Here is a 25,413-nt window from a genome sequence, read left to right on the forward strand (position 1 = left end):
GAGCGAGTCCGCGTCCGGTCGCCCGCGAGGCACTCTGGGAGAGCGAGTCCGCGTCGGGCCGCCCGCGGGGCACTCTGGGAAAGCGAGTCCGCGTCGGGCCGCCCGCGAGGCACTCTGGGAGGTTGTTTTTTGCCCAGCTGCCCCCAGCAAGGCGCCGGGACGGAAGTTTCTAGTCGCCCTGGAAGTCCCCGTAATGGTATGGGCCTCCTCACGAGCAGCCCTGGAGAGGGGGGCTGCACCTAGCCCCACTTCGCAGGCGAGAAAACAGGCCAAAGCAAGCGCCTCTCTGGCCCCGGCTATGCCGCGCTGCACGCTCTCGTGCGCAGCAGAGCCCGAAACTCGTGGGCAATGCCCCATCTCGAGCTCCGGGCCACGGCTTCAGCCAGCCCTCGGTACCGGAAGCGGAACGGGCGGTGCGCGAGGGGTGGGGCCAAAGTGCCCTCCCATTGGTTCCTGGCGTCCTGTGGGCCCTCCCCCCGGCGGCACGCTGATTGGCCGGGTGGCGCCAACCGTCGGTATTTGAATCCGCGGGCGCGGCGGGCGGCGACCGCGGGCTGGGAGGCGGCGGCTATTGGGTCCTCTCGGCGCGGCTTTTTGGCTCGGCTGCCGGCACGGAGCCGGGGCGGCTCTCTTCCTTCCGCGCGGCGGGCACGGCAGCGGACAGGTAGGCGGCGGCCGCAGGGCGCAGTCCCAGCCACGAGGACCCCCACCCGGATCCTGCGGCGGCGTCGGCCCGGAGCCCGCCTTCCCTGGCGGGGTCCCGGCTCGTGCGAGGCTCCTCCAGAGCCCCGAGAGCTCTGGCCGCGCCTGCTCTGCGACCCTTCCCGGCTCCCTGCGAGGGCTCTCGCGGCGCTTCGGAAACTCCGCCCGCGCGGCCCGTCCAGTCCGCGCTGCCTCGGAGCGGGCGGCAGCTTCGGAAGCGCTCTTGCCGGACTCCAGACCGGCGGGCGGCGTCCTCCCGGAAGCAGTAGCCCGAGCTGTCTTCTCCCTCAGCTCCAGCCCCCAGGTGACCTCATCTTGCCTGGAGTGTCACCTGGAGGCTGACTCACAAATGTGTGCTTGTAGCCTTAAGTGTTTGATTTCGAACAGCTGCGGAGTCGCCGCCCCTCTTCTGATAGCTGTAGGCAGGATATCTCATCCCCACCAGCTCTTGCTGCCCTCCCTAGCAGCAGGGTTGCTTAGCTGCCTTCCAGGGGTCATCCTTCATGCTTTCTCCTGTTCCTCACCTGAGGGCCATCACCAACTCCAGGTTTTCCACCTCCCATGAACACCTGGACCCTAACCTGCTCTCCCTAAGATGCTGATTCTGATGGGACTGGTGCAGCCGCAAGACCCCAGTGTTCCTTATACTCTGTCCCCTACTCAGCAGTCACTTCTGCACACAGAGGGCATCAAAACACAATCCTGGCTTTTCATCCTCTGCTCAAGAGCCTTTTCCATCCTTCATGGTCCCACCTGAGAAGAACGAGCTGACTGTTCTCCAACTTTCCTCTTGGAAAGGCTTCCTCTAGGTCCGCATGTCCCAGAGTCCTAGGCTTGTGCCTCCCACAGTCATCCAGTGTCTTCTGTACTCCCTGACAAGTATCCCAGTTTTTCAGACCAAAAACCTAAATTGCCCTTTACTTCTGTTTTCCCACTTGCACCTGTGTTTATAGCCTGTAGGAGATTCTGGTTTCATCACTTCCTTCCCTGTCCATCCACTCACAGTTCCATAGTGGGCTCTTCAAGTTGAGACAGCAAGGACCTCTGGTACTGGTTGTGGTGACCTCTTTCTCTGCCTCCCTTCTTGCTCTTCAAACTAAACTTCCAGGGCTCCAACAGAACCATGTACCCATGGTGTCCTTTTGGGCAGGTAGATACTTGGTTCTTTGGTTACACCTGAATTGCTTATGCTGTAAATGAAATATGTGTCTTGTGAGTGACCAACATGAGGACCTGGGGAGTAGAAATGAAGCCATTTTAGAATCTTCTGGGCCTGAGGGCCCTTCTTGGCACCTACTGAGTATCTCTTTTTCTTGCTGGCTTGCCTTCTCTTGGCTTCCAGCCTGCAAATACCCTAGTCCTTCCCTTCTTCTGCCTAGTAGGAGGGGTACAGACTAGTGCTGCTTTCCTATAGAGTCAGCTACAACTGTTACTTTTGCTTTATACCACATTCAGAGGCTCATGTGTAACCTGAGGCTTCCTCTGGCTCTTAAAGACTAGGAACTTCTGTACCCTGGCTTTTGCCCAACGGTGCGATACACCTGGAGCAGTCTCTAAGCACTGGTTCTGTCAGCATGAGCCCTATCAGGGCTTGGCCCAGAAGGTGGCAGTGCAGCCTGAAGCAAAATGGAGACTCTGCCCACCTTTGCAGGAGGGAAGACTTCTTGTGGCACTGTGGGGCAGCTCTGTCCCTGGGATGTGTCTATGCAGATGACAGTGTCATTGCCCTCATATTGATACAAAAACATTTTCCTTTTTCAGAATGAGTCTGCAGGTCTTAAATGACGAAAATGCCATCGGTGAAAAAAGTACAGAGAATTGTGACTTCCTGTTTTCACCACCAGAACTTACCGGAAGATCATCTGTCCTTCGTCCGTCACAGAAGGAAAATGTGCCACCTAGAAACCAAGCCAAAGCTGCAAAGGTGAGTGGGGAGCCCTGAGCTGCATGGTGGTGCTGCCAGCGTGGTCGTGGGGAACTGCATCATGGAAGAGACACTCTCTTCTTCACCCTCCCACAGGTGACTTTTCAGACACCTCTGCGAGATCCACAGACGCACAGGATCTTAAGTCCTAGTATGACTAGCAAACCTGAGACTGCTTTTGCTCTGGATAATAGCATTGGATTAGGAGACTCTCACTACACCTGGATGCAGAAAGAGAAGTAAGTGTTGGTGTCCTTGAACATCTACAACTCTGCTATCTGAGGAGCATTGCATGAGTGCTCTGTCTCCTCTAGGCTGGCTTTCTCCTGATCTCTGCTCTGAGCAGATGCAGGATGTGGTCTGTCAGGAGAAAGTTAATTATCAAGTACTTAGAAAAAGTTTTGACTTCATGCTTCACTTCTTTGCTGTGCCCTTGCCAGTTGGTCTTTGCTTCTGTAATTTGGTTAAATGTTCTGACTTTGTCTCCAGGGAAGATAATCAACAGTGTCCTTCCTCTCATATTTTGCTTATTTCCTTCTGCTTGAAAGACAGCACTTGCAGAGAGCAGGTGAGGCTCATAGGCAGAGAAACTGTCCTATGGTACACTAGTCAGAGCACATGTGTGGCCAAAGGGATCAAGACAAAACACTTGACCATCATCTTTGGGTGCTAGGCTTGGCCGATGGGCCACCAACCTATCAAAATGACTGACTAGAGCTGCTTCCAGGCAAAGCCCAAGCATTCTCCACCTGCCTGACCCCAGGGACAAGTCCATGTCCAGAGCAGGAAGGGACCTCACTAGCACAGTTTTGTGCTGGTTTTTGCATATTTACCTGTTCAAAACTTTTAAACAGATTTCACATGTGTAGAGAAAAAGCCTAAGAAATATCACTGCTATGCTTCTCACCTGATTTAAATAAAATGTCACTAATAAATGAAGATATTTCTCTGGGCTATGTGCTATCTCCACCCTGTGGACGCATCTCCCAACCTGAATCTACTGCTTTCCCATATGTCCTTGCTACTTTTCAACTTGATTTTACACTTTTTGAAATTTGGTCAGATGAGATCAGAGTAAATCTCATGATCTTTGACAATTTTAAGAAGGAAGACTTGCCACTTGGCTTCCATGGATCTGGCCTGCTTTGAAGCCAGGAAGGTTCTTGCCTCTGCCCTGTGTCTCTGGGGCTGCCTAGCAACTGGCCATAGGGCAGGAGGTGGAGAGGAGCTGGAAGTCGGCTATGAGCTTCATCTGTGAGCTTGTCATCAGGGTCTCAGGCATGGTGTTACTGCCCTGTTTCCATTTATCTCCTTCCTGATACTTTGCTGAGTTACATGGTAGGGACAGGTGGTGGCTCATAGAGCATGTATTTATTGGGGAGAGCAGAAAATGGCTGGCCAGACATTGTCCTAGTGTGCTGAGGTGGCAACCTGGGAGGGAGGAGCATAGCTGTGAGCAGTCGAAGGAGTTGAGAAGTTCCTTATCCCAATTTCTTAATTTTAATGCTTTCAAATTTGGAGAAAAGAATAGGGCTGTAATCAGAGTTCCTTCTCTGAGTCACTGAAACGCTAAGGCTGGCCTCTTTTGAGTGATCCAAGATCACATAACACTTGCTCCAAAATGGCACTGTGCCCTCTTGCACTGTAGTTCAGACCCAGCCCTACCCTCCATCCGCCCTCTGCCCTGACAGACCTTCCTGCCTGTCAGAGGCTCTGTGGTTCCATCACCCTGCTCTCTGCCACCCCTGTTCTTAGGTGTGAGGCACGACAGGGACAGCAGATCCCTTGGGAGATGCCCTCTGCACCCTGATGTTCTCCACGGCAGCCAACTCTCTGAAAGCAGCATTCCTGACCTTAATTTCCCTTTCCCTGTGAAAAGCTGGAACCATGTGTGCTTTGACCCCCCAAGCCACTTAGCTCTAATCCCCACATTAGAGGAAAAAGTGAGAAAGCTTTCACTGGGACTGCTGGCTTATCGTGTCTCTACTCTGAACCAGTGTGTGCCCTGATGCACTATCCTATGAACATGGACTTAGTAAGATTTAAGCAAGAGGAAAGAGTTAGCCAAACATTCTTGTGTCTTCTCCATGTGGACTGAAATCTTGTTGAAAAGCTTAGGACCCTTGGCGTTAACCAGTCTGTTTCTGTGAAGCCAACAGATTACCAAGGAAGTGGACACCAAAGCTATAAATGGATTTCTCCAGGCAGAAGCAGTGGCTGATATTGACCTTCCTCCAGGAGATATAAGCTTCGAGGTGTTTGAAAATAATGATGGCTCAAAAAAACCCAGCTTGGCCACCCTGGCTGATCCAAGCTCCTTAAGCTCTTCCCAAGGCCCAGAAAGTCTTGAAAACCAGAGGTTGTCTCCAAGACAAGTGTCTGACAGTCCGGGTCAAGCCTCAAAGGAAAGTGTTAGCTCTCATTTCTTAGATGGAAGGATGCCATCCACCTCTGAGACCCTAGAAGATCCTCTGGGGACAGCACCCCAACACAAGATGGAGACCCCTCCCCGAGCCCCTGCAGAAAGTTCACACTGCACTGCCTCAGCCATGGCTACTTCACCTGGTACCAGCCCTGAGAGCCCATGTGGAGGGGCGCTCCCCATAGATCTGGCTAGTGAGACCCCAGGCTCCCCTGAGCCAGCAGCCAGTGCTTTCCTCTCTCCCCACATCTGTTCATCTGGTCCTGAGAACTCACCCCCAGCTGGCCCTCTGCAGACTGATGGGGCCACAAACCTAAGTCCTCAGAAGGAAGAGGCCGTTGGCCAAATAACTGTCCTGCCAAGGTGTGAGCCCATAAGACTAGAATTTGATTTCTCTAATGAAACCACCAGTAGAAGGCTGGCTCTACCTGGGAGACGGGGAAAGAAACCCAAGGGCAGGCAGGAGCAGGCCCCTCAGGAGGCTGCAGAGGGAGGCAAGGGCCCTGAGCCTGTTCCCCAGGACTCTTGCCTTTGCTGGAACAAACTAGGTGACCCAAATTTCAGCCCATTAGGAGGTGGCTCCAAGCCTGATGGCAAAGAGGCCTGGCCCCCAGAAAGCCCAGCAATCAGGTCAGCACCACCTGTGGCTGAGCAACCATGTGTCAGACCCGCAACCCAGGAGGACTCGCCTTCAAGCCAGTAAGTATGGGGAGGGCATGTTGGGCAGCTGTTCTGTGTGTGACCAAACACCTGAGTCCAAAGTTGCCACTTGTCCCTTAACAGCACCTTAGAAGAAAGGGCCTCGGGGCTCAGAACCAAACTGGGGGCGGAGCGCTGGGGGAGCACAGGTGCTGGGAGCTGCCTCAGCTGATATGCAATAGGATGTGTTCAGCTTAAAAAAGAGAAAGAACAGGCTACCACCAGGTGAAAAGCGGTAAAGCCAGCACCATGGCATAGCACTATCCCTGGGCATGTCCCTTCAGGGGGCAGCCATGACCTGTATTGAGTGCCATTATTCCAACACCAGACGCAGCCTGTTTCCTCTAGGGTGACTTCCTCAAGTCACGCTGATGCACCTCTAGCATGAACACCTTCTCAGGTGAACCAGCACAGCAGTGCAGAAGACAGGCAGGTGGCAGCTCAGCGCTGGAGTGGGGAATGCGGTGAACACCATCCTCTGCTGACTTTCTCTCTCCAGGCAGCTGTGTTCGGCCCCAACCAGTGACATACCTGTGATGCAGATGGCATCTGAGACCCCAAGAGCAGAGGGCAAGGTACAGTGTGTATGTGTGCACATAGGTGCGTTCTTATACTATGCAGCCATTTACATATTCTGTAGAGAAGTAGGAGGGCAGAAGAGGCCAGTGGAAATCTTCTGTCATCAGGCTGGATACACTGCTGCCCACCCCCCTTTCCCAAAGCCTCCTTTCCTTCTGGTGTGTTTTGAGACTGGGTGAGACGGTCTAACACAGGGTTCTCAGCTGCGTGAGATGACATTGATCTTCCCTGTAGGAGGGAAGCTTGGCTCCCAAGAACTGTCTGGAGAATGAGCTGACAGCCCCCTCTGCTCAACTGATGCCCGCCCCTCCTCATCAGGGACTGGAGCCTGCCTCGGACCTGGAGGAGGAGTGCTTCAGGGACCCAGCTGAGGGTACGCAGCCCTGGTATTGCTCTGTTTGCCCGAAAGCTGTCCTGTGGACATTTCTGTTCTGTCTCTTGGTTTAGCTGTATTATTTACAGGTGTCTGTTTCCAGATTTTAAGTGTTTATCATAGAAACTTCTGGTCCATCAAAAGATAAGGTATTTTCAGTAGAACAAAGCAATACTTTTACTATAGAGGAACCTAGACATATAAATTGTGGATTCGAAAAGTAGGCAAAAGATGTGAACAAAGTAATGCACAGGTGAGATCCAATGAGTGATGAGCAGCTGGGTACCCACTGACAGACGGCATTCCTGTGCAGCCAGTGGAAACTTGTGACTACGTCACTTGTCGCTTTAAGGATGGAAAGCAGCTGGTGAGAGCTCCCTGTTGGCTACTGTGGCCTGGTCAAGAAGTCTGGGACCTGCAGTCACATGTGCCGTGCCCTTTGTGCCTGGTCTCTTCACCAAGTATAAGGCCTCTGGGACTCATCTGGTGTGGCAGGGATCTGTGCTTCACATTTGTTCATTGATAAAGCACTTGGGTGGTTTCTGCTATTTAGCCCTTATGAGTAACACTACTAGTGGGACACAGTGGCCCACCCCTATAAATCCGTCTACTCAGGGTGCTGAAGCAGGAGGGTCAGAAGTTCAAGGCCAGCATGAGTGATTTAATGAGTACTCTGTCTCAAAAAGTAAAGGGCTAGGGAGGCAGCTCAGTGGTGAGTGCTGTGGGTTCAATCCCCAGTACCAGGAGGGTAAAAAAGAGACAGTACTCTGCATGCTCTTACACAAGTGTGTGCATGGGTCTGTGTCGTTTCTCTTGGGTGCATACCTGGGGGTGTAATTACTGGATCCTGATAACTATACGTGGCTTTTTGAGGAACTGCCAGACGGTTTTCCTAAGTGGCTGCACCATTTTACACTCATGTCTGTGGCTCAGGAGGGCCCCATTTCTCCACAGCCCCTCCAGTGCTTGTCATCTCTTACTGGTTCCAGCCTCCTGGCAGGCATGAAAGGGATTTTCATGATGGTTTTGGCTCATGTTTCCCAGACAGCTAGCAAATATCTTTTGAGCACTTTCCCATGTGCTCGTTGCCTTTTGTGTATTTTTGGACAAAATGTCTTTTCACATCATTTGCCCATTTTTTAAATTTGGTTACCATCTCTTAACTGCATAATTGTTGCCACCACATAAATATTAATATTGAAAATAATATTACGTTTCCTATCTGAATATTGGTTTATAACTTTCATTGAACAATACTTGCAATGGTTTAAGTGTCCGTCAGGCCAGTGAGAAGAGAGTGGGATGTGGTTCAGTAGCAGTGCTGACCCACATGAGGGAGCCAAGCAGCGGCGTCTGCATGCACACTGAGCCATGGGCCCAGAGTTCTCAGCACCTGTGCATTGTCTAAACAGACCTAAAGTTGTGTGTGATTTGTTTAGAGGCTGCTGCACTAATGGCAGACAGGGCTTACAGGAGTGGCACTGAAGACTGTGTGTGCTTCCTAACAACCAAGTCCATGCTTTGCAACACTGTAGTAAATTTTCTCAAGTGTAATATTTTCAATAGAGTGCACAAATCAGTAACAACTGATGTACTAATATTTTACTTTCCCCACACCAGAAAAATGTTTACTAAACTGTCAGGAAAAAATGATGTGCAATGATTTGGAATAGTTTTACAATTTTAACATACATTCAAAAAGCATTCCATGCATCCTAACTTTGTACCAAGGACAGTTTGGTAATGATGGCTTTTTTTTTTTTTTTTTTTTTTTTTTTTTTTTTTTCCTTTTGGACTAGGGATTGAACCCCAGCGGGGCTGTACTACTAAGCTACATCCCTGGTTTTCTTTTTAAGACAAGGTCTTGCTAAGTTGCTAAGGTTAAGCTCAAACTTGCCTCACCTCCACAGGCACTGGGATTATAGGTGTGCATCCCGGTGCCTGGCTATTAGTAATAAATGGTTTTGGTTTTGTTGGTCTTTTGTGGAGTGTGTGTGTGTTTGAGAAAAAGGAAAAGTTTCATTGCTTTGCTAGCAAAGGAAAAAACACTGGGGACTCCTGCCCTGGAGGCTGTAATTCTGCTCATCAGCAGGAACAGTGGGCTTTTAAAAAGGTGATTCAAGGCCATGTTCCGTGTATTCTGTTGGAGCTGTAATTCACTTGATAATTTGGAAGATAGTGATTTCTGAGATCTTCTGATGCCATCCCCAAAGTCTGGATTACTTCATTCTTACGTTTGGTATGTACTCAAGGACAGGTGACTCTGCCTAAAATGGGGAAGAAAGGTAATCCTGCTCCCCTGAGATTAGGGAAGAGCAGGGAGAGAGGAAGGGAAAGAAACATGTCCACTTTAAAAATAAGTTGCAGTGGCAGAGCGGCAAGGGCTATACTAAAAGCATAAAGTGACCACTGTTCCATTTGTTCGCTGTCGATTTCTACATTCCATTTCTATGGAAAACTGGATGATGACATCTCCAAGCTGCTTCCTGCTGAGAGAAGGCAAAGTTGGGGGAGTAAACCAAAGTCTTGTTCTCTATCAAGTGGGGTGTGGACAATTAAGGATATACAGCATCAGAGCAGTCCAGAGGTCCACAGTGGCGGATGGCAGGCGAATGGACAAGTTATACCTAGGGCAGGGATCTCTCAGATGGCCAAAGTTGTCATGACTTTCCTGAGTTCAGTTTCCTTTTTCTCAAAGTGGATCACAACCTGTACAACTCAGAGAAGGCAGGAGTTCCTGAAGCAAAAGGAGCTTCAGTAGCTGCTGGGACACCCCTCAGTCCCTCCCCTGACTCGGGAACAGCTCCTCTGGTTTGACCCGAGGCATACCCGCCCATCTCCCAACTCTCCTGCAGTTGCTCTCAACAAGTTTCCCGCACCATGAATCTTCACCATGGAAGTGGGTTCCTTAGAGAGCCAGAACTGCCTAAGAGTACTAGAGAGGGGTGCTCTTGGGCCCCACCTGGGGTGCCAAATTTGTTACTGAAAGCTCGGTCCCTGTCCCTGATGTCAATCTGATAATGAAGACACAGTTTTAAGCAAAAAAGGGAAAAGTTTTATTGCTTTGCTAGCAAAGGAGAAACACAGTGGACTCTTGTCCCAGAGGTTGTAATTCCTGATAATAAATGGGTTTTTTTAGGTGGTTTACATTTTTTTAGTTGTAGATGATCACAATATCTTTCTTTATTTATTTATTTTTATGGGGTGTTGAGGGTCGAACCCAGGGCCTCACACGTGCAAGACAAGTGCTCTACCTCTGAGCTATATAGCCTCAGCCCCTAATGAATGATTTTTAAGTAAAATGGCATAATGTTTTTAAGCTTCACAAAATGGTCACAACCCTCTTTTGACATAAAATCTGCAAAGACTATATGGTGAAATATGGTATCTTTTTGTTAATTGAGAGTTCAGTCTCTTGTTAGGTAGGACTTGAGGACACAGTTGGCCCCTGTATCCATGGGTTCCACGTCCTTAGATTCAATCAGTGTTGGATAGGAAATTATCAAAGAAAAACTGCATCAGCATTGAATGTGTAGAGAGGATTTGGTTACCAAATGCAACCAGGTTCTTGGTGGGGCTCTTCCCGGGACATGGAGAAGCCTCTGGCCTGTGGCTGGGAATACTAGCTGCATTTATTTCACCAAAGAACTATGGTCCCTCCCTAACAAGCACTTTGGGAAGCACCGTTGTACAGCTGTAGGCCCAGGTGTGAGGAGGTGACCCCACTGTGACTCTCTCTCAGTTCTAGGCACAGGTGCTGAGGTGGACTACCTGGAGCAGTTTGGGACTTCCTCGGTAGGTGGCAGGCTCTGATAGCCTCAGCAGAGGTCTGTACCCCAAGACCCACCCCTGCTGCTGTCACCCTGTGCGGTGCTAGTGCTCAGCCCTTGGGACTCCCACAGCACCGGCGTTGTGGCCAAGTCTCTGGGGGGCCCCTTTCCTATAGCGTCTTGTCCCAGCATCCTATGGTCCTGGCACCTGTGCTGAGACCCGGTAGACACCCACAGTGCTGCATAGGTGGCCTTCGGGCAGTAGTAGGGACACCGGAAGCAGGCCAGGCATGTCCTTCCCCAGGCCCCTTGTCAGCGAGCAGGTGGCCCAGCTCGTGGGGCTGCACCTGTGGGATAGCAGAGGAGCCTGTCACCTTGCCCTTTCCCTCCAGTTTAAGGAGTCAGCCTGGAGGAAACAGTCCCTGTACCTGAAATTCGACCCTCTGCTGAAAGACAGCCCTCTGCGACCAGTGCCCGTGGTCCCAGTGACAACAAGGTATGTCCCCTCACCTGTGGAGCTTTTAACATGGGCCAACTACGGGGGTTGATCTGAACTAGAAATCAGTCGTGGTGGCAGATGAGCAGGCCATGAGCTGCAGCCAGTCTCATGTGGTGGGGCCTCTGACCCTCACCATACACACCACCCTAAGTTTTTAAAGGCCCTAATTGTTAAAATTAAGAAAAGTAGATCCTATAGAACAGAGGCCAGTATACCATGACCTGTGGCCAAATTCTGCTCACTGCCTATATTTTACTATTTTACTTAATTCATTTATTTAGTCATTCATTTATTCATTCATTTGTACTGGGTACTGAACCCAGAGTTGCTCTATTACTGAACCACATCCCCAGCCCTTTCTGTTTTTTAAGACACTATGTTGCCAAGTCTGACCTTGAACTTGTGACCCTCCTGCCTCAGCTTCCTGAGTTTCTGGGATTACAGGCATGACCACTGCACTCAGCTACATATACTTCATAAGTGAAGCTTGTTGGCCCAAGGTCACACCTGTTCTCTCACAAATGGTCTGGGTAGTGTCTCATGCTACAGGGGCAGAACTCAGTAGCTGTGACAAGCTGTGTGCCCTTCAAATCTAAAAGCATTTACTATTTGGCATCTGCAGAAAACCCGGGCTGACCCCTGCTCTGGAAGAAAAATGGGCATATTTGTCTAATTTCAAGGAGAATGATTTAGCATGATATGGAAATTTAAAGCCAGGGAAGAGAAAGAGCTGTTGCCTCTGGCTGTGAGAATCCTCTGTACTGTGAGGACCCACAATTAAGGCCCTTCCCTCTGGACATATCTGCTGTGGACAGTGCGGCCATGGGCCTTGAACACCAGGAAGGAGAGCAGCTGTGGGTGATGGCAGGCGAGACGGGAGAGGACCCAAGTCATCAGAGATGTCCAGCCTGCCGGGTGCAGTTCTGCATCCTCTACTATGAACCTGAAAACCAAAAGCAGAGTGTGGTTAAGATTGGACATGGCAGCTGGGTGCAGTGGCGCTCACCTGTAGTCCCAGCCGCTCAGGAGTCTCAGGCAAGAGAATCATAAGTTCAAAGGCAGCCTCAGCAAAATCAAACTGCTAAGCAACTCAGTGAGACCCTGTCTTTAAATAAAACACAAAATAGGGTTGGGGAAGTGGTCAGTGGTCGAGTGTCCTAAGTTCAATCCCCTGGTACTTTTTTGTTTGTTTGTTTGTTTAAAAAAAAAAAAGATTGGACATGATGAGGTGCAGTGGCACACCTTTGGGGCCAGCTGCGTGGCAGGCCAAGGCAGGAGGTTGGTAGGTTTAAGCCAGCCTGGGCAACTTGGTAAGATTCTGTCTCATCAGGGCTGGAGGCATGGCTCAGTGGCGGAGCCCTTGCCTACCTGTTCAAGACCCTGGGCTCCATCCCTCACACTGGGGTGGGGGGGACGTGACTATCCCTCCTGTCCTTCTCAATGGAGAACGTGTCAGTGACCCTGCTGCCTATTTAGTCTCAGCACACAGGATGCCGATGAGCCTTTCTTGGGAAACCCGCTGGAAGCCAAGCTTGTGGAGTTGGATTTCTTGGGCACGTTGGATGTTCCTGTAAGCATCAAGGTCTCTTTGGAGCAGTCTTTTTGTGGTCTCAGTATATGCGGGTGGGATCTGGGGCTGGGGCTCAGTGGTGGTAGAGCGCTCACCTTGTATGTGGAAGGCACTGGGTTCAATCCTCAGCACCACATTAAAAATAAAGGTATTATGTCCAATTACAACCCAAAAGATACTTTAAAAAAAAAAAAAAGACGTGGGTAGCTTGCAGGCCTATGTTTTATGTTCCTGAGGGTCTGAAGACATTGGGTCTGATGATGGGGCAAGGACCCACTGGCCATTCCATGACAGACGAGATTTCTGCTGTGGGGCCCTCACTGGGCATCTCTGCCTGGTTGTGGCCCTGGCTTCTGGTGAGAGGTTAGAGGCAGCAAGGCAGCTCCCATCAGCCTGTCTATCACCCTCGCAGGCACCGGGCCCACCCGCATGCCTCCTGGAGCCTGGAGGCCCACCGCTGTCTGTTGGGCCTATTGTGGACGTCCTGCAATACAGCCAGAGGGACCTGGATGCAGCGGTAAGGACCCAGGCCAACAGTGCCCCTACTCTCCAGCTCTCCAGCCATCCTGGAGAGTAGCCAAAGACTGGGCACAGACAGCTTTGAGCACAGGGCCTGGTTCCTTGCTGCTTTGGGTGGAACCATCTCTACTGCAGCAACGCTGGGCCTTGTTTAGCCCTGGCTGACATCAGTCACTCCGCAGGGTCTCAGCCTGCACTGCAACCCAAGTAGTTTAGGATTCCACATGTCCCTCCAGGTCCAAGCAGGCAGCTATCCCTACACAGAGATATCAGCTGTCCCCAGTCAGCTAAGACCTCTGTTACCTCAGCCTCCCAGGAGGGGTTCAGTTGTGGGGGAAATGACCGTGTGGATGTGGCATTTATCTGTGGGGCAGTCTCACTACTGTGTGCCATGGCAAGTAGGCACCAGTGTCTCAGTGCTGAGGGTAGTAACTTGCTGCTGCAATCCTGGGTCAAATCCTTTCCAGCACCCCAGCCCCTGTGGACGTGGCTCTGGGCAGGATGGAAGGCTTGTCTTCACTTTTTTGGAGTCTGAAGCCCCCTGCCCTTCATATCCCATGCTTCAGCCATCTCTCCTTGCTCCTTGGATATGCAGAAACCTCAGCCTGTGTTAACTCTGATTCTGGGTCACCTCAGAGAACCTGTGTGCACAGGGTCACACAAAGGGTCCAGGTGCCTCAGGCCCCACTCTGAGCTGCCCTTATGCTCACTAGTCTGCACAGAGATGGGGCCAGGTAGCCCGGGAAGGACAGCTGGCAGATTGGGCTCAAACTATACATCTGCTTCAGTGTAGCTTTTTGTGACCCTCAGGGCAGTGTCCTCTTAGGGGCCTATGATACACACCTGAACCAGACACACCCAGGCTGCCCTATCTCAGTGCCCAAGCTGCCCTCTGGTCTTCGCTGCAAGCCCCACCCTGTGGGCCTGGGGCTCACCTAACTTGGGCTTCTGGTATATACCTGACCCACAACCAGTTGGAATGAAGTTGGGCTCACTGGGCAGGTACAGGTCCACAGGAGCAGTCAGGGACCCCACACCTTATTCACGTGAAGCAGGCAGCCCCCAGCCTGACCAGGTTTTAAGACCTCAAGGGTGGGGAGGTCCCTGTGGGTGCACCCACTCAGCAGCTCGGTGTACCCACCTGCCAACCACGTGTGGCTTGTTCAGGTAAGCGCAACACAGGAAGAGAACCTGGAGCTGAAGAGCAGGTGTGAGGAACTCCGCGTGAAGAACCTGGAGATGGGGTGAGGCTTGCAGCCGTGTTCAGCTCCCACCCAGGATGGCCTGTCATGGGTGGCCACAGACAATCACATGCTTCCCCCACAGGAAGGTCATGGACGGGTTTGAAGGGCTTGTGTGCCAGGCAATGGGTGAGTGCCAGCTGCTTCCCCAGCACTTCCCCCACGTATCTCCATCTGTGTCCCCTGAGCTCGTAGCCAGGGCCATGATTGCGAGGGTGGGTGACAGATGCTGCCTACCCAGTCCGCAGTCTATCCGCTCCCCTCCCCTCCCTTCCCCTCCCCTCCCCAGGGGTCTGGGGTCAGCTGCTTCCTGCCCCCTGCAGAGCCTTACATCCACACAACCTGTGATGGGCCTCTGGATGGGACTCAAGCTGAGCACAAGCCTCCAGGTCTCAGGAGGGCCCTGCCCTCTCTCCAAGGATCTGTCGGGCACTGGCATGGAAACAGCAGCTGCTTCTGGCCTGTCCTGCTCCAGAGATCCCAACAGCAAGGGTTAATGGACAGACTCTAACCTGCTGTGCCCTGCCTCGTTCTGTGGCTGATTGTGGCGCCCAGTGCAGGGGCTGCTCCCTGAGTCCTAGTGTTTGATTTTCTCAAGAGGAGGCTCAGAAACAGAAGGAGCTTGCCAAAGCTGAAATCCAGAAGGTTCTGAAAGAAAGAGACCAACTCACTATGGATCTGAACTCCATGGAAAAGTCTTTCTCTGACCTCTTCAAGCGGTTCGAGAAACAGAAGGAGGTGCTTGAAGGTTACCGCAAGGTGGGTGGCTCACAGTCGGGGCTCACAGTTGGTGCCCACGGTGCCGTGAATGGGGTGTCTGCCTGGGTCCTCTGCCCGATTTTCCCTGGCACCAGCGTGTGTGGCATTGGGAACGGGATAGACTGTATCCAGTAGGTGCTGGTGAGTGGGAGCAAGAGTCACACATGATGCCATCTGTGAGGCACAGGTTCAAGAGGTAGGAGAGACCTCAGCAGAAGCCCTAGCACATCTCCATGCAGGTACTGGGTGGAGGAACAGGGCAAGGGGCAAGGCCTCTGGGCTGCGGGTACTCATGGTGTGGAGAGAGGGGACCTGCACAACAGCTGGTGGCAGCTGGCTTGAGTTTAGGGAGCTCTCTGAAGGGGGCCCCTTTCCAAGCGGCAGGTAGGAATCCATTCAAATGCCACTTCAAGGGCTGGGAGCATGGGGTACTAGGGTCACTGCTTCTCGGCAGTCGGCTTCTCGCTGTGTCTAGGGACCGCCATGGAGAGCAAAGCTGAGTGGGTCCCTCAGTGTTCATCGTGTCCTCCTGCCAAGTGGGTCTGGGTCTGTGTGGTGGTCCCCTGCTTTCTTCAGCAGGGCCTGGCAATTCTGAGGACTTGAAGGCCGGCCTGGATCCCAGGGGAGAAGGTCCAGGGCCTGTCCCGTAGTACACAGAGGGCTGGGAATGTGCATGGAGGGAACCCTGCCCACTTAGCCTGGCACAGTGGACAAAATGGCACACTGTTAAAGAGTTCTCATCTGCTCATTCCTAAGAACGAAGAGTCACTGAAGAAGTGTGTAGAGGATTACATAGTGAGGATCGAAAAAGAGGGCCAGAGGTACCAGGCACTGAAGGCCCACGCAGAGGAGAAGCTCAGGCTGTGAGTGCTGGGTGGGGACCAGAATGGGTAGGGGTGGGGCGAGGCTGGGCTTAGCCTTAGCCTCTGTCCCTCCCTCTTCCAGGGCAAACGAGGAGATCACCCAGGTCCGGAGCAAGGCCCAGGCGGAGGCCTTGGCCTATCAGGCGAGCCTGAGGAAGGCACAGATGCAGATCCACTCTCTGGAGAAGACTGTGGAGCAGAAGGTGGAATATGAGGCCCGACCCTGGCTGCCAGTGCCTACCAAAGGCCACACCTGCCTCTCCCTTGCAGCCTGTCTATCCAGGTGCAGGGGGCAAGGCCCCTGAGCATCCTATAAAAGCCCAGCAACTCATTTTTTAATTTTTCCTTCAGACTAAAGAAAACGATGAGCTGACCAGGATCTGTGATGACCTCATCTCTAAGATGGAAAAGATCTGATGAGGGCCATGGCCACACCTGCCTTCTCCTGTCTGTCTGTCCGTCTGATTTGTCTTAGTTTTGTGTTCTCTCTTAACCTCAACTTCCTTTCAAAATAGGTTGCTTTTAAAAGAAGACTAAATAAAGTTTCCCTTGAGCTCAAATTCTAAAGTCACATTGTCCTGGATCTGGCCTGAGGCTGCCATGCCACCAGCTAGGTCCTGCCTTCCTTGCGCCTGGATAGCTTCCCCAGGAGCTGCCTCAGTCTCCATTACTGTGAGGTGCCACCAGGCAGCACAAGGGGTGGGACTCGCCTCGCCCCAGGGAGCTCAAGCCCTGCCTAGTCAGCCTGCCATCTGGTCAGCCACATAGTCCTGGGCAGGAGGGGCGCTGCATCTCCGCCTCAGGACCACAGATGGGAAGCAAGTGGCCCAAGCATTCATGTGAGGAAACCAAGCCCTAACCAGCCAGGGCAAGACCTGGAGGCCTCGCACAGAGGTGCGCATTAGTTGACGTCTCAGGTTAACACCTGACATTCTGGCACGGGAACCAAATAAGTTTTCCTAAGAAGGAATTTTATCCTGCCTTGAGGGTGCCAGCCACTCTGCAAATCCTGACTTTACCAGCCAGAGAGGCAGAGGCAGAGCTGGGAAGAGCTGCCAGTGCTGCCGTGGAGCAGGCAGGACAGATGTCGGGACAGCCATGGTGTGATCTCCCTTCATTACGCAGCACTTGAAAAGATGTGGCCATTCCTGATACTAATAATATTAATGTTTGCTCATTTCAATTGTCTGATATCCATTCTTACCCAGAACTAGTTTATATATAATGTACAATTTTTTTTTTTTTTTGTAGGTGGACACAATACCTTTTTATTTTATTTATGTGGTGCTGCAGATCGAACCCAGGGCCTCATAAATCTAAGACCAGTGCTCTGCTGCTGAGCCACAGCCCTAACCCCACAGTACTAGTTTTTAAAGATCAAAATTTTATTCTATTTACATCTTAGGTAATCTATTTACATTGGAAAGATGTCAAGAGCCTTAGGGAAGCTGAGCATGGTGGTGCATGCCTATAATCCCAGCGGCTTGGGAGGCTGAGGCAAGAGGATCACAAGTTCAAAGCCAGCCTCAGCAATGGCAAAATGCTAAGCAATTCAGACCCTGTCTCTAACATACAAAATAAGGCTGGGGATGTGGCTTGGGCAAGTGCCCCTGAGTTCAATCCATGGTATCCAAGAAGTTTTAGGAAAATGCTGCAAAGCAAAAATTTTGTAATTTCAAAAGCAAAAATGAAACTGTAGCATCCAGTGATACATGCTACATATGCCAATTTTTAAAATGTCCTAAGGAAGCAATTGCTACTTAGCTATTTACATACCGTAGAGGGTAAAGGGATTGAAAATGAACTGAAAGTTCCATTTCAGTTTCATTTAATAGTATGCTCTGAAAATCTGCAGTCTAAAGAGCTAAGTGCCGGATTACATGTGCCCGTAGTCCCAGTTACTCAGGAAGCTGAGGCAGGAGGATTATTTGAGCCCAGGGTTTTGAGGCCAGACTGGGCAAGATAACAAGACCCCATCTTTTAAAAAAAAAAAAAAAAAAGTATATATTTAGTTGTTGATGGACTTTTATTTTATTTATATATAATGCTGATTGAACCCTGTGCTTCACACATGCTAGACAAGTGCCCTGCCACTGAGCTACAGCCCTAAAAATTTTTTTATCTAAAGAATATAGTTTATTTTCAATGCTGATTCCAGAAGACTGTTTAATAAGTACGAGTATGGATCTTACTTTTCATGAGTGCCAGTTGTCAGTTGTATTTGCTTAAGCATCAGACCCTGTAAATACCACAGCCTCCAATTCCTGTTGGTTGAGAAACGCCTTGTGAGTGGTGTTCCTTCTAGAGACTGAGCTCTTAATTAACTAATGGGAGGAGCAAATGTCGAAGTTTGATAATTCTAATGAGCTTCAACTTGAAACAAGCCACTAGATACATGGGTGCAGCTGGGATTACAGGTGTGCACCCCAGCTCCTCACAATGCCTTAAAAGTGTCCCCTGCTCCTAGTGCCTGAAGCCCATTCCTTCACAGCCACAAACAGCCCAGTCATGAGCTGGTGGCCCATTTTAAGTCTTGACCAAAGTTTACTGTCTACAACAAAGGCATGTAGGTAAGAAATAGTAAGTCGACAGGCCCCACAGGTGCCAGGGCTGCATCCTCAGCACCCAGAGCTGGCTCAGTGGGGCTGGTTCCACAGAAGGGCCTATGTATGGTACAAGACCCTGGGACAAGCTGAATGCAGCTCCACAGTCCGTAGGAGCCTTCTGAACAGGCCCAGGCTTGTTCCAGCTGGGCATCCTTGAACCCCTGGACACTGGACTTGAATTGTGACCCACCTTGGCCTCCAGAACAAGCCAGAAGGCCCGGGGTGGGCAGGACGGAGAGCACTGTGCTCCAGGGGGCTGATGCTGCAAGGCCTGGACCACAGCCCCGGGACCTGGCAGAGGAGCAGCAAATGCAAACTTCCTCGGGGACAGATGCAAGGCCTGCGGAAAGAGCCTGAGCCACAGCGGGGTATTCTAACAATGAAGAGCAGGGTCCCACCCAGGGAGGGACCCAGTCAAACACTTGGCAAGATACTGGTCACTCCAGTAATCTCTGAACATTCCTCAGCCAGAGCAGAGTCTCAAGACCTGCCTGGGCTGGGCCAAAAGAGAGGGTTGATGACTCTTGAGGGGAGCAATGTGCTTGGCTGCCACCAGGGGTCGCTGCTAGCCATGGACCACAGAGGCCAGGTTGCAATGCCAAAAGCCCGGTGGACCTCCTGAGAAGTGGAGGAATGGAAGGGGGGCTTCAGAGAACAGTCTGAGGAGCCCAGCAGCCTGGGCAGATCCCTGAGGCTCCAGGAGGCCAGCAGCATCTGTGTTCAGCCTATCTGGAGAAAAGTGCCTGGTAGGTGGCAGAAGGCCTTGTGGGCTGTGCAGGCATTCTTAGGCAGGACAATGGCCCGCTGCAAATGGGGACTGGGGGACCACCCAGCCCTAAGCCTCAGGTTTCTGTCCTTCTCCCTCAGAGTCCTCCAGGCCCCACCCCCTTGTTCTATCCTAGTCAGCTCTTCCAAATCCCATGGATCTCCTGACTGGCCCCCTGGACTACCCCCTCCCACACAGGCACCTCCCAGTTCTGCTTGGACAGATGGTGGGTCCACCACCTCCCAGGGGCCATCCAAGAGCCTGCCAGGCCCACTTCACAGACAAGGGTGCTAAGGCCCACAGGTGCCACTGTCGAGGGAGGCTCTAGCCAGACAGACAGTGTGTGGGCAGCACCTCTGCTGCCCTAGCTGGGGTTGTGGGTGGGGCCTAAAGCCCCCAGAGCTTATCACCTGCCAGCAGGGTAGGGAGGTTGGCAGGGCTCCCACCTCTTTGCAGGTCAGAGGTGGACTGAAGAGGGCTACAGAGGCAGAGGGCTGCAGCCAGGCCCCTCCTCACCAGCCCTGCCTACCTGGTCACTCCCATCCCTCTGTGAGCTGCTCAGGAGCCTGTCCCCCACTGGGGCCTCTCTGAGCCAAGCCCAGACTCTGCCCAGAGAAGGCCCCATGAGGCAGCTAGACATGTTGGGGCAGCCGGCCTGGCCTGGGGCCGTGCCGAGGACAGCGGCCTCTGGGCAGTATCCTGGGCCAGAGCCTCTCTGCAGGACAAAGGGGCCTTGTGTGTCTGAATGGGTATTTATCCTGGAGCCTGAGTTAACTTGGGGCCACGAGGCCAGGTGGGGGCCCTGGCACTGGCCCTCAGCGGGTAAATATGACCCCAGCTGGGCACACAGCAGTGGGTCTAGACTTCCGAAGCCCAATGTCCCTGACATCTACGCAGTTGGTGCCCCCAAGGCTTCCTGCCAGGACAGGACATGGAAACAGGGCTGCCCCAGGCACCACCTCCAGGTGCCACAGCAGAGTAGGAAGGGAGGGATCCTCAGGGAGGCGAGCCACAGCGCCCCTGCCCAAGCGAGGGGAGATCCCCAGACCTCTGCTGCCCAGTGCTGTGTCCACCATCTCAGTGCCTGTGCTGAAGCCTACACCATCAGGGGTGCACATGGAGACTGGGCCTAGGAGGGAATTGGGGTCAGAAGAGGTCACGGGTGGGGCCTGTGATGGGACCAGTGTCCAAACAAGAAGAGGAGACCAGAGCTGCCATGTGAGGACACAGCAAGAAGGTGGTGTCAGCAGGCCAGGGAGCCTGCGCAGACCCCGGGTGTGCTGACCCTGCCTCAGACGCCCAGCACCCAACAGAGACAAGCCTGCTGTGGGAGACCCCGGGCAGTGGAGCACAGTAAGAGCCCACCATGGGAAGATGGGCTGCCTGGCCCCTGGCCCATCCACTGTGTGATCGTCCTCCTGTAACCACCACCATCCACAGCCTGGCTGGTGGCTTATGAGAGCTTTAGTCCCACACAGAGAAGCCCAGGTCCCCTCCAAGGGGCCATTGGCAAACATTTTGGAGTGGGGCCCTGCCTCCCTCGCTGGTCCAGACCCTGGAGACAGAGCCAAGTGATCACTGCGTCTCCAAACCCACTGCCCTCCATGCCTCATCCCACCCTGAAAGTCCCAACGCTGCAGGAAAGGGTGCCCCTGGCCACCTGCAGACCCCACTGTCTCCAGCACCTCCTCCCGAGGCATGTGTTGCCCTAGCCAAGACTGACCCCACTCCCTGGGCCCTCAGAGTCCACAACAGTGAAAGTGGCCGCATGTGAAGGAGGCACCCATGCGCCTCCTCCAGCCGCACACCCCATACTCAGGAAGGACTCCGATGGTGTTGGTGCCAGTGACCTGGGCACACAAACCCGGGCTCCAAGTTCCACTGGACCCTTGGGCTGCTCTGGGTGGACTGAGCACAGGACTCTCATCCCCACTGAGAAAGTCCAGCAGGGCAGAGCCTGGCAGGTGGCCACCTAGTAAATGGGGACATGCTGAGGAGTTTCAAGTCCTATCTCCAATGCTGCTGGGCTGGACAAAGCCGGAAGAGGAACCGAGTCCTTCCTCGGGTGAGCCAGGGGAAGCCGCCTCTCGGGCGTGTGGGGTGGAGGGCATGCTGGTGGGATGCTGCGCGTGGCCTGCTGGCCCTGCTCAGAGGCCCGGGCTCCCACCCCGCCCGTCCTGCTATGGGCCAGGCTCTCACGCTGGCCGAGTAGTTTGCCCAGAAGGCCGGCAGAGGGCGGGGTTGGGCCAGGCTGAGACCCTCCTGCCCATGTCAGACCAGCTCTCAACTATCATCCTCTTGTCCCATGACCCTTCACCTGGGTCTCCCGGGACCTTCTCCCCATGGCGTTGAGGGGCCACCTGACCACCAAGTCCTCCCATCAGACCTGAGCAGCTAGCCACAGCTGGGGTCTTAAAGTGGCCTTGCCGCCTCACACACACCCTCTATCCTAAAGGCCCCCCTGCACTCACCAGGCTTCCAGAAAGCTTGTGAGGACAGAGCCAGGTGACAGTGGGGAGAGCTCAAGTCCCACAAGGGTAGGTATTAGTCACATCAGGTACCACTTCCCACTGTGGGACAGGGGTCCTAGGTAAGGCTCGGGAGGGCCCTGTTGAGACCCCTGGGGGTGGAAGGGAAGGCTGTCTTCCTGCAGGGCTTGTGGGGCTCGGCCCCTCACCTCCATGATCCTGCGGGTTGGGCCAGACTCCTCTGAGGAGCACCTGCAGCCTGGCACCAAGGGCACAGGTGCTTGTGAGAAGAACACACCAAGAGTCCCCATACTCACAGCCTCACTCTGCTCCAGGCCACCAAGGGTGAGGGCTTCACATCCCTGCAGGTGGTGTGGGCACATAGCCACCATCCAAGAGGAGGCCTTTTGGGGCCCACACCTCCATCACACCTCCATCACCCTCCATCACACCTCCATCACCCTCCATCACCTCCATCACCCTCCATCACCCTCCATCACCCTCCATCAACCCCCATCACTCTCCATCACCCTCCATCACCCTCCATCACCCTCCATCACACTTCCATCACCCTCCATCACCCTCCATCACCCTGCATCACCCTCCATCACCCTCCATCACACCTCCATCACCCTCCATCACACTTCCATCACCCTCCATCACCCTCCATCACACCTCCATCACACCTCCATCACCCTCCATCACACTTCCATCACCCTCCATCACCCTCCATCACCCTCCATCACCCTCCATCACACCTCCATCACCCTCCATCACACCTCCATCACCCTCCATCACACTCCATCACACCTCCATCACCCTCCATCACACCTCCATCACCCTCCATCACACTTCCATCACCCTCCATCACCCTCCATCACACCTCCATCACCCTCCATCACCCTCCATCACCCTCCATCACCCTCCATCACACCTCCATCACCCTCCATCACACCTCCATCACCCTCCATCACCCTCCATCACCCTCCATCACACCTCCATCACCCTCCATCACTCTCCATCACCCTCCATCACTCTCTATCACTCTCCATCACCCTCCATCACCCTCCATCACACTTCCATCACCCTCCATCACCCTCCATCACACCTCCATCACCCTCCATCACTCTCCATCACCCTCCATCACTCTCCATCACCCTCCATCACCCTCCATCACCCTCCATCACTCTCCATCACTCTCCATCACCCTCCATCACCCTCCATCACTCTCCATCACTCTCCATCACCCTCCATCACCCTCCATCACACCTCCATCACCCTCCATCACACCTCCATCACCCTCCATCACACTCCATCACACCTCCATCACCCTCCATCACACTCCATCACACCTCCATCACCCTCCATCACACCTCCATCACCCTCCATCACACTCCATCACACCTCCATCACCCTCCATCACACCTCCATCACCCTCCATCACACTCCATCACACCTCCATCACCCTCCATCACCCTCCATCACCCTCCATCACACTTCCATCACCCTCCATCACCCTCCATCACACCTCCATCACCCTCCATCACTCTCCATCACCCTCCATCACCCTCCATCACACCTCCATCACCCTCCATCACACCTCCATCACCCTCCATCACACTTCCATCACCCTCCATCACCCTCCATCACACCTCCATCACCCTCCATCACCCTCCATCACCCTCCATCACACCTCCATCACCCTCCATCACTCTCCATCACCCTCCATCACTCTCTATCACTCTCCATCACCCTCCATCACCCTCCATCACACTTCCATCACCCTCCATCACCCTCCATCACACCTCCATCACCCTCCATCACTCTCCATCACCCTCCATCACTCTCCATCACCCTCCATCACCCTCCATCACCCTCCATCACTCTCCATCACTCTCCATCACCCTCCATCACCCTCCATCACTCTCCATCACTCTCCATCACCCTCCATCACCCTCCATCACACCTCCATCACCCTCCATCACACCTCCATCACCCTCCATCACACTCCATCACACCTCCATCACCCTCCATCACACTCCATCACACCTCCATCACCCTCCATCACACCTCCATCACCCTCCATCACACTCCATCACACCTCCATCACCCTCCATCACACCTCCATCACCCTCCATCACACTCCATCACACCTCCATCACCCTCCATCACCCTCCATCACCCTCCATCACACTTCCATCACCCTCCATCACCCTCCATCACACCTCCATCACCCTCCATCACTCTCCATCACCCTCCATCACCCTCCATCACACCTCCATCACCCTCCATCACACCTCCATCACCCTCCATCACACTTCCATCACCCTCCATCACCCTCCATCACACCTCCATCACCCTCCATCACCCTCCATCACCCTCCATCACACCTCCATCACCCTCCATCACTCTCCATCACCCTCCATCACTCTCTATCACTCTCCATCACCCTCCATCACCCTCCATCACACTTCCATCACCCTCCATCACCCTCCATCACACCTCCATCACCCTCCATCACTCTCCATCACCCTCCATCACTCTCCATCACCCTCCATCACCCTCCATCACTCTCCATCACACCTCCATCACCCTCCATCACACCTCCATCACCCTCCATAACACTTCCATCACCCTCCATCACCCTCCATCACACCTCCATCACCCTCCATCACTCTCCATCACTCTCCATCACCCTCCATCACTCTCCATCACTCTCCATCATCCTCCATCACTCTCCATCACTCTCCATCACCCTCCATCACCCTCCATCACCCTCCATCACACTTCCATCACACCTCCATCACACCTCCATCACCCTCCATCACCCTCCATCACCCTCCATCACACCTCCATCACACCTCCATCACCCTCCATCACCCTCCATCACACCTCCATCACACCTCCATCACCCTCCATCTCCCTCCATCACCCTCCATCACACCTCCATCACCCTGCATCACCCTCCATCACACTTCCATCACACCTCCATCACCCTCCATCACACCTCCATCACCCTCCATCACCCTCCATCACACCTCCATCACCTTCATCACACCTTCATCATCCTCCATCACCTCCATCACCCTCCATCACCCTCCATCACACCTCCATCACCTGCCATCACACCTCCATCGAGCATCAGCTCTGGCCTCCTGTCTCTCCACCCTGCACACCCCTGCACTGACAGCCCACCCAGGACAGGCTCACTGGGACCCAGAGCCCCCTCCATTGGGGAGATGTTACCTGGGACTGCACAGGGAGAGGACAGGCTTCTGAGGAAGGAGAAAGCATGGAATGAGTGGGAAACACAGGGGCCTTCAGCCTGTAAAGGAAGGGCTCTTGGGACAGACACAGTGGCACATCCTGTAATCTCAGCAACTGAAGAGGCTTGGGCAAGAGGATCACAAGTTTGAGGCTAGCCTCAGCAATTTAGTGAGGCCCTAAGCAACTTAGTGAGACCCCCATCTCAGAATAAAAAGGAAAAAGAGCTGAAAATGTAGCTCAGTGGAAAAGCACCCCGAGTTCACTCCCAATACCATGGAAACAAGGGAGGGAAGGGGAGGACCGGCTTCTGTGTGGGTGGACTAGGCTCTCTGTGTGCTGCTGGTGGCCCTGCTGCTGGTGATCTTGGTGCCAGGCTGGAGGTGCTC

At 53.2% G+C, this 25,413-nt stretch overlaps 1 protein-coding gene across 3 annotated transcripts; it reads left to right on the plus strand.

The window, feature by feature from the left end:
- The first annotated feature begins 139 nt into the window (after positions 1-139).
- On the plus strand, positions 140-16,468 carry Tacc3 (transforming acidic coiled-coil containing protein 3). 3 transcript variants are annotated; one of them, XM_076865397.1, is made up of 16 exons: positions 140-196; positions 2,464-2,626; positions 2,723-2,865; positions 4,779-5,747; positions 6,247-6,322; positions 6,561-6,699; positions 10,442-10,494; positions 10,862-10,965; positions 12,445-12,550; positions 12,951-13,055; positions 14,225-14,301; positions 14,384-14,427; positions 14,897-15,057; positions 15,814-15,920; positions 16,003-16,123; positions 16,272-16,468. In XM_076865397.1, the coding sequence occupies exons 2-16, from the start codon at positions 2,465-2,467 to the stop codon at positions 16,335-16,337; spliced, it is 2,433 nt and encodes an 810-aa protein (XP_076721512.1). In that variant the 5' UTR covers positions 140-196; position 2,464; the 3' UTR covers positions 16,338-16,468. The 3 variants fall into 3 exon arrangements, with proteins under 3 accessions (XP_076721512.1, XP_076721511.1, XP_076721513.1); XM_076865396.1 differs by lacking the exon at positions 140-196 and adding an exon at positions 548-664; XM_076865398.1 differs by lacking the exon at positions 140-196 and adding an exon at positions 548-664 and having other exon boundaries at positions 12,445-12,538.
- Positions 16,469-25,413: the final 8,945 nt, after the last annotated feature.

This window comes from Callospermophilus lateralis, chromosome 8 (genome assembly GCF_048772815.1).
Source record: "Callospermophilus lateralis isolate mCalLat2 chromosome 8, mCalLat2.hap1, whole genome shotgun sequence".
NCBI lineage: Eukaryota > Metazoa > Chordata > Mammalia > Rodentia > Sciuridae > Callospermophilus > Callospermophilus lateralis.

Bases quoted from the DNA above. Each gene is read 5' to 3' on its own strand.
- Tacc3 (XM_076865397.1), top strand. From the start codon at position 2,465: ATGAGTCTGCAGGTCTTAAATGACGAAAATGCCATCGGTGAAAAAAGT. The intron at 10,966-12,444 runs GTATGTCCCCTC...CTGCCTATTTAG, and splicing joins GTGGTCCCAGTGACAACAAG to TCTCAGCACACAGGATGCCG. The intron at 15,058-15,813 runs GTGGGTGGCTCA...CTCATTCCTAAG, and splicing joins TGCTTGAAGGTTACCGCAAG to AACGAAGAGTCACTGAAGAA.